Raw genomic sequence first — 8,706 nt, 5'->3', positions numbered from 1 at the left:
TCATTAAATAAATAAAAAATTAAAGATAGCAAACTCTAGTAATATAGTAGCATTTAGGCTTTAGATATCACAATCTAACCATTAGTTGAAAAAGTCTCACATTCGATACTTTCCAAAAACACTTCACGTTAATCTTATACTAATAATAATCTCAGGGCATAATAGAAAGGCTGAAGAGAAAAATGGATAAAACTTGGGCCTCCTCAATTACAGATTTTCCATTTTTAGTAAACATTATCAAAGAAAATGGTTGACATTGCGATTGCTCGACTGAAACTAGAAACACGCCCAGTTCTCCACCCAAATTTCTGCTCCTAAAAATCAAACTTACCCATCATATCAAAATTACACAAAATCTTTGTCATTCTTCGAGTAACAAAAAAGATAAAAATGAAAGAAAAGAGAAGAAGACTAATAAGAAAGCGGGCGTGGAGGAGGTAAAAGTTGATGGAGATTCTGATGAACCTGGCTTTGGGTGTGGTTTCTCTGCATAACGAAAGGATGCGTCAATAACTGCGAGGCGGTCCAGCGACGACCCGGCTCCCTCTGCAAACAACAGGCAATGAAGTGCCGAAACTCTCTGGAAGCTGTGGGCGGGGCCTCGGGTGGTTGGGACATACAAATGGCGCACATCAAGGTGGCCCAATCACCCTGCCTCGCAACTGCGAAGGGGAATTTCCCCATATAAAATTCCAGGATGCTCACCCCAAAGCTCCAAATATCACCCGCGTACCCGTCGTATTGGCCGTGGTTTAGATCCGTGTTAATCCTCTCGGGGCTCATGTACGCAATGGTCCCCACAGCGGAGTTGCAGGGGTCCATAGTCTGCGCGAGAATCCTACCGACTCCGAAATCGGCGATCTTAACATGATTTTGGGAGTCGATTAGGAGATTGGAGGGCTTGATGTCGCGATGGACGATGTGACGGCGGTGGAGATAGGCGAGGCCGGAGAGTATCTGGCGGGCATGATCCGCGAGGTCGGGCTCGCGGGGGATGTGTTTCCCCTCGAGGGAGCCGCCGTCCATGAATTCGAGGAGGACCTGGATCTCGCCGTTGTGGTCGAACATGTCGTGGCACTTGACGACGTTGGGGTTGTTGACGTCGCGGAGAATCTCGATCTCACGGCAGATCTGGAGGCGCACCGAGTCCTCGTGGGTCCCGTAAATGACCTTGAGGGCGTAGAGGCGGCCCGTGGGGCTGTGGATCACTTTGTAGACGGTGCCGCCGCTACCGCTCCCGATGTGGTTGGCTCGCTTCAGCTCCGAGAAGTGGATCGTGTTGCAGCCGTTAGAGTGATTCGACGACGTGCCCGAGTTAGCGGAAGAATTAGAGGAGGATGGGGGTAGAGGGAGAGGGACGGCTAGTGATAGGTTCCGCTGTGGGAGGGGTAGGGTTAGGTCCTGCCGCCTACGTGCCTTTAGCCCTCGATTGCCACTGCCGCCGACGCCAGGTGGGGGTTGGACCGGTCTCATGGCTCTGATCGACCAATTACAACTTCCTACTTCTTGAAGATCCTTCTAACCGTTCAATGGAATCGAACCTAGCAGAAGTAGGAAGAAGACGAAATCGTCGTCAAGAACAGTTAATTGGTTCTTCCAGACCTTGATCTTTCCTCTTGTTCTAGATTGGATGGACCAAGAAAAAAAAAGTTCGGTTATCGATTCGTTGTATCAATTCATCCAGGGGAGAGGAGAAGAAGAAGCAGAAGCAGAAGAAGAAGAAGAAGAAGAAGAAGAGGACGAGGAAGAAGAAGAAGAAGACTTTTTGTAGAGAGAGAATCTTCTTGCTCTTGGAAGATGAAAGAAGATGAAAGACGAGAGAGAGAGAGAGAGATTTGTTGAAGCGTTGAGAATGGGTGGGGATGGAACTCACGCGGATTTAGAGAGAGTGTGGCGTACACTCTAATGAGATTGGACTGGGGTGGAGGACCAGCTTCCTGGACTACAGTTTTAAATTTCGTACCATATCGGCTGGTACGGCCGAAATTTTTCGTTTCGGCCGTCTGGCCGGTATAGGTACTATATCTATTCCGTACCGGCCAAAATACTGGCCGTACCGGCCGGTACCGATCATATCGGCCTAAATTTCGACTTGTACCGGTCTATATTTCGGTCGATACCGGTCGATATTTCGACCTTTTTTTTTTCTTTTTTCAAACTACAAACTTATTTTTTAACCCTCAATTCAGACTAGACTATTTATAATTTATATATGTATATGTATTTGTATATAATTTATTTATAAATAGATTATTATTTTAGAATATAATTTTTATATGCATTTATATATATAATTTATTTATAGATCGACTATTTCGAAACGTTATCCCGAAACGCTATCTCGAAATGGTATCAATATCGAAATATTTCGTTCCAGTGTCTTAACCGGTACGATATCCGGTACGATATTCAAAATATTGTCCTGGACACTCGGTTTTGGTAAAATGCGCGTCAGTATTGTGGCGCTCATTGCTCAAGACCTCTGGCTTTTTTCTCCTACGGTGGAAGGTACCTTATTTTTTCCTAAGGTGAAGGTATATAAGGAAAATGATTTTCGCATGACATTTTATATAATATATTGTATAATAATATATTAAATAAAAAGTATTTTTATAAAATTATATTATTTTTATAAAATATTTTATAAAAATATCTCTTATTTAATATATTATTATATAATATATTATATAAAATATCATAATTATATCATTACTCTTAATATAATATACGTATATTGCAATTTTATAAATTTCTCTAAGGCGAACTGAAAATGACGGCTGAATATAGGTGGTAGGTTTGGATATCAATTTATTATAATTTTTTTAAATTTTAAGATAAGATATAATAAATAATTTAATTTTTTAAAATTTTAACATAATAAATAATTTAATATTTTTAAATTTTTAAATAATAAAAATATTAAAAATAATATTCTAATAATATTTTATCATCTCAACTTAATTCAATATTCAAACGCAGCTTAAATTTTTTAATAATCTTCGTAGTTATAAAATATGTAACTCTTTTATATTTTTTAAAACAAAATTAATAAATATGAAATTTTTATAAAAAAAATTAATTTTTTAATAGATATATATATTTTTAAAAAAAAATACATGACTCCATTCGACATTACTTCTTTTCACACGGGTTCAGGTTGACATATTTATTTATAAAAAATATATACTTTCATCTCAAGTAGTTGATATAAATTTTTTATATAATAAAAAAAACGGAAATCTAAATTTTTCAAGAGAAGAAAATGCAATCCACTTTCTTTCTAGGTCCACTTTTCCATGACAATATTAAATAACTCTTATTTTTCATAGTCTTAGGTTTCATTTTTCTTATCTCAATCCCTTCAAATTATTACAATTTTTTCAAGTTTTTATATAATTTATAATAAATCATTTAATTTTTTCAAATCAAAATAAAAATAATATTAAAAGATTTTAATAATATTTTATTAAATTTTCAATTTTTATTTTATCTCATCTTATATGTGTCAACAAATGAAGCCAATAATTAATCGAAGAGTTATTAAACATAATCACATCAACAAAATAATATAATGGTATTTTGTATTTCATGGGCATGAAGGTATTTTTCGGAAAGTGAACAATGCATGTATAGTAAGAATATTTCCCTTTGCGTATCAACCTATCTAAAAAATGTGGGTGTATTGTTATCATATATGTACAATTTTTGAGAATTTAATTTTAAAATGATCTTAAAAAAATTTTGTAAAATTGATGAAATTTATTAAAGACATGTTTAGATTGAGAAAGGTTGTTAAATATGTTTTTTAGAAAAATGATATTTACAGTCATTGAGTGCGCAAACACCATGCACTTCTTTTAAAAAATGTGAATAAATATAGAATTTATATGAAAAAAATTAATTTTTTAAAGATAAACTCCACTCTTTTTTTAAAAGAGTGCGCGATATTTATATAACTCATAACTGTATCTAGTATTTTTTTTTTATACGTAGCTGAGTAAACAAATATCTAGTATTATTTATATTTTTATTGAGATTTGAAAACGATAAAATCCATTGAAAATATATTTGGTCCTTTGGAATAAGATTTTATGAAATAGTTTTCTTAATTTTGTGGAAGTTGTTCTGGTTTTTGTTTGCCAAGATAGTAGAGGTAATGCGTCTTAAAGAAAATTACTTTTGAGATTTTTATTGTTTGAAAAGTATTTGTATATGTTTTGCTAGATATGATGTATGTCATAATGCAATCACTCTAATTGGGTGTTTTTAGGATCACAAGTATTATAAGATATTCTCAAATATTCTCGTACAATTTTTTTTTTAAATATTATTTAAATATAAAATATTTTTAATTTTAAGTGTTTAATTTTTTTTATCTAATCATTATCTAATTATTACAACTTTTTCAAATAAAACATAAAAATAATATAATTTTTCAAATCTCAAAAGAAAAATATTTAAAAATTATATTCAAACAATTTTTTAATTTTATAATACTTTTTATTTAATTTTTTATCTCTCGTTTTCCAAATTTAATAAAATATCTTAATTCTAATTATTTCATCACTATTTACATATATTATGAGATTCTAAATATCCGAACGAGTACTAAATAACAAATTTTGACAATCACCTCCTCAAATTAAGAATAAAAAATAAATTCTAGGTAAAAAAGATGATAGGAGATGATCTAGTTGTCATTCAAAGTCTTCTTCCTGGCCCTTCAGGATGGAGGTTGAGGATAGAACATGTTCGGTGCCTCGCCCTTGTCTCCTTAACTGGAGACTGCAAATGATGGCCGGAATCCTATCAATAAAGAAGAGGCATAGCATTACCTCTCGGTCCAATTCCTCTTTCTTACTTCTCCAACACACTCTTGGTCAAGGGAAAATCTCTCGACGATCCCAAATAAAAAGAGTCATCTGAATAGCGAAAGGTGTAATTCACTGATTCATTTTCAGCACTCTCATTGGATTAGCTAAAAGCTAAATCCAATAAGTATTTAGCTATTAGAGAGTAAAATATGCTCATATTGGATTAGTTAAATTCTAAATATTTAGAATTTAGCTACAATAATTTTCAAAAGTTTTTTCAAATTTAAAGGTTACTGTACATACATCAAATACATATTTTATTAATTATTTCTCTCTCCCTTTCTTTCTATCACATATTTTATCACAATTTATATATTAATTTGAGTTAGTGATATATTAATTTAATATAAATATGATTATTAATTAATATATAATAGGTAAAATAGTAAAATATGATAAAATAAAATAAATTAATATTTAAAAAAATTAAATATTTTTGAAATTATTAGTTATTCATTACTATATAATGAATAAATGTATAATCTAATGTAGAGATTTGATGTGAATAACTAAAACTAAATTTATCTTATATTATTTTATTATTATATAATGAAAAAATAGCTATTCCAATGTGGAGATTTATGTGAATAGAATAGCTAAAAGTTAAATTTCTCTTATATTCATAAAAAAAAATTTTTTAACTTTGACTAATACAATAAAAGTACTTTAAAAGAGAATAAATACAAAGTTAGTTGAACAATAAAGTATTTTATGATTTAATAGATCTTTTGTCTTTTTTGAGAATTTTAATTTTTGGCGGTATTTTATTTTTTAAGAAAAAATTTATTATATTATTATTATAATTTTTTAATAGTTGAAGAATAATTGTCGAATTCCAAACTTGGAATTGGATAATTGCGAATTCATATTTTAGCGGTAATTGATTGGGGGCAGGTTTGTGCATTTTCCACGGTGTACAACGGTCTCCAACTGAAGCTTTAACCAAAAGGCACTGCCTTCCTTTCTACTATATCTATCTTATACTGCTACTCAGTCTTCTCTCTTTCACTCTCTCGATTCACAAGAACCACCAAGAAAATTCTCTCCCCCTCAAGAAACACCCAGAGACCCGAACAATGGCGAGACCCATTTTCTTTTGGCTACGGTTATTTTCACTTTTGATGTTCTTCGGTGCGGTTGTTTCTAATGATAGACTACTACTACCACTACAGCCGCCTCACCAAGGTGACTCTTTCTTCTTATTCTTCTTTTTTCTGTTTGGTTTCCGAGAAATTTTGGAAAGGATAGAGAACATGTGACTGACTATTCATACAGGCGGCCATCTTCTTTAATTTTCCCGAAAGCCAAAGCCCATCCTTTGAAAAAGACGATTCATTTTCTTAATTCGTTCTTTCCGCTGGGTTGCCGAGATTAGTGCAAGAAATGGCAAGAAATTGTAATTCTCTGATCAATATTTGACGAACTATTCAAAATATCCTTTTGTTTTGCTCAAGTTTTCTGTGTAACCTAAATAGAATTCTCTTTCCCTGTAATTCTGTAGAACCCATATTTTGTCTCCCCATTCATATTTTGCGTTTGGTGGCTGAGGAAATGAAGAAAAAGGTAGTGATGGATATATCTTTAAAAAGCCTAACGTCATTCTCTGTCTCCAATCTTTGAACAGACCCTAGTTACCTCAAATTTATGTTCAATGCTACCGAACTCCCATCCGAAGACTACTATGATTACATCATTGTTGGGGGCGGCACAGCTGGGTGCCCATTGGCTGCAACACTGTCGCATAAATACAAAGTACTGGTGCTCGAACGAGGCGGTGTTGCCTATGGAGAGCCCAATTTGATGAACCGCGAAGGTTTCTTGACCACGCTCATGGAAGCCGATGCGTTCGTCTCCCCTGCCCAAGCCTTCACATCCGAAGATGGGGTCCCCAATGCCCGAGGACGGGTTCTCGGAGGCAGCAGTGCGATAAATGCAGGGTTCTATAGCCGAGCTGATCCGGGGTTTTATCACAACTCGGGTGTGCATTGGAATCTCAAAGTTGTGAACCAGTCCTATGAGTGGGTTGAGAGGGCGATTGTGTTTAGACCAGAGCTCAAGAATTGGCAATCGGCAATTCGAGATGGATTATTAGAAGCTGGTGTTGATCCCTATAACGGGTTTAGTTTGGATCACCTGGTGGGAACCAAGATTGGTGGTTCGACTTTCGACAAAACTGGGAAGAGACACACTGCAGCCGATCTTCTGAGGTATGCGAAACCTTCTAATATTAAAGTTGCCGTTTATGCAACTGTGGAAAGAGTACTACTGGCTTCATCTTCAGAGCGCGCGGGCTCGAGGCAATCAGCAATCGGAGTTGTTTATCGTGATCGTCATGGGATGTATCACCACGCGATGGTAAGCAAACAAGGTGAGGTGATCCTTTCTGCTGGCGCCATTGGAAGCCCACAGCTACTGCTGTTGAGTGGCATTGGTCCCCGGCCTTATCTATCGTCTTGGGGAATTCCGGTGGCTCATCATCTTCCTCATGTTGGACAGTACCTTTACGACAATCCCAGGAATGGCATCTCATTTGTAACACCAATTCCACTAGAACACTCACTGATACAAGTGGTTGGAATCACCGAGTCCGGGGCTTACATCGAAGCAGCTTCCAATGTCATCCCTTTTGCATCCCCTCCTCGCTCCATATTCATACAGACACCGTCCGCCCCTCTGTATCTCCCTGTGGCTACTCTCATGGAGAAGATTATTGGGCCACTTTCATGTGGATCACTGAGACTAGCTTCAACAGATGTCAGGGTGAGTCCAATTGTTCGATTCAATTATTTTCAGAACCGAGTGGACCTCGAACGTTGTGTGAATGGCACACGCAAGATTGGTGATGTGCTGAGGAGCCGGTCCTTGGAGGATTTCAAGTTTAGGAACTGGGTTGGTGGTCATGATTTCAGGTTTGTGGGACCTGCATTGCCTGTTGACCAATCTAACCAACATCAGATGGAAGATTTCTGCCGCCGCACAGTTAGTACCATATGGCACTACCACGGGGGCTGTGTTGTGGGGAAGGTTGTTGATGGCGACTTTCGGGTCTTAGGTATCGATGGACTCCGAGTTGTTGATGGGTCGGCGATTGGAGTGTCGCCGGGGACAAATCCTCAGGCCACTATATTGATGTTGGGACGGTAAGGGAATGTTTTAAATTTGACTTACTATAGTTATATCACTTGTATCAATAGTATTTTTAAGATTTTTTCTTCAAATTTAGTTGTCATTAATTAAGGAAATGTTAGTGAAAATTGGTTTCTTTTGGCAGATATGTTGGGCTGAAGATAATGAGAGAGCGGAAGAAGATACATAAATGATCAGAGCTATGGCCGACTGTGCTGCTAGTCGGGTTGTTTTGGTTTGTTTCTACTTTGTCAAGGGTTACTGTGTTCTTGTACATATTCGGAGTAGATGGCTCTCCCAGGAATATAGGGGTTTCTAATCTGTGACACGAGAATGTTGTCACAGAAACTGAATGTGGCATCCTTGAAGACCTCAGGCCCAATAAAATCCCAAAAATAGAATTTGTACAGTTTCTGCTTCAAATTACTCTCACTTGCCATATTATTCATCTTGCAGCTGATTTCTTTCTTCAGATTGTTCTGACTGTAATTGACGCACGAAGTTGCATTACAAACACTTCATTCTATTCAGTATTCTGTTTATAGTGAACTCTTGGTTCCAAACAATCGACTGTTAAAGGAATATATCATGGAAGAAAAATGTTTGATTCACATAATTATTTCATAAAACTAAACTTACAAACTCGTTTATATTATTAATAAAAAAAAATGTTATCACAAAATGTTTGTTTCATCTTTTTTTTTTC

At 35.7% G+C, this 8,706-nt stretch overlaps 2 protein-coding genes across 3 annotated transcripts; one reads left to right on the top strand and one right to left on the bottom strand.

Moving 5' to 3' along the window:
• Positions 1-210: 210 nt before the first annotated feature.
• Positions 211-1,913, bottom strand: LOC121244286 (mitogen-activated protein kinase kinase 5-like). The gene has a single exon (XM_041142300.1). It carries the CDS (start codon positions 1,471-1,473, stop codon positions 412-414), a length of 1,062 nt encoding a protein of 353 aa, XP_040998234.1. The 5' UTR covers positions 1,474-1,913; the 3' UTR covers positions 211-411.
• A 508-nt stretch (positions 1,914-2,421) lies between these two features.
• Positions 2,422-8,409, top strand: LOC121244269 ((R)-mandelonitrile lyase-like). 2 transcript variants are annotated; one of them, XM_041142291.1, is made up of 3 exons: positions 2,422-2,534; positions 6,499-8,014; positions 8,146-8,409. In XM_041142291.1, the coding sequence occupies exons 2-3, from the start codon at positions 6,519-6,521 to the stop codon at positions 8,192-8,194; spliced, it is 1,545 nt and encodes a 514-aa protein (XP_040998225.1). In that variant the 5' UTR covers positions 2,422-2,534; positions 6,499-6,518; the 3' UTR covers positions 8,195-8,409. The 2 variants fall into 2 exon arrangements, with proteins under 2 accessions (XP_040998225.1, XP_040998218.1); XM_041142284.1 differs by lacking the exon at positions 2,422-2,534 and adding an exon at positions 5,605-6,059.
• Positions 8,410-8,706: the final 297 nt, after the last annotated feature.

Source organism: Juglans microcarpa x Juglans regia, chromosome 1S, assembly GCF_004785595.1.
Source record: "Juglans microcarpa x Juglans regia isolate MS1-56 chromosome 1S, Jm3101_v1.0, whole genome shotgun sequence".
NCBI lineage: Eukaryota > Viridiplantae > Streptophyta > Magnoliopsida > Fagales > Juglandaceae > Juglans > Juglans microcarpa x Juglans regia.
The sequence above is the reverse complement of the archived record's forward strand: the minus strand, read 5'-3'. Positions and strand labels throughout refer to the sequence as shown.

Excerpts from the sequence above, each read along its gene's own strand:
- LOC121244269 (XM_041142284.1), top strand. The coding sequence starts at position 5,951 with ATGGCGAGACCCATTTTCTTTTGGCTACGGTTATTTTCACTTTTGATG. Across the intron at positions 6,060-6,498 it reads ACTACAGCCGCCTCACCAAG|ACCCTAGTTACCTCAAATTT; the intron begins GTGACTCTTTCT and ends ATCTTTGAACAG. Across the intron at positions 8,015-8,145 it reads ACTATATTGATGTTGGGACG|ATATGTTGGGCTGAAGATAA; the intron begins GTAAGGGAATGT and ends TTCTTTTGGCAG.
- LOC121244286 (XM_041142300.1), bottom strand. The coding sequence starts at position 1,473 with ATGAGACCGGTCCAACCCCCACCTGGCGTCGGCGGCAGTGGCAATCGA.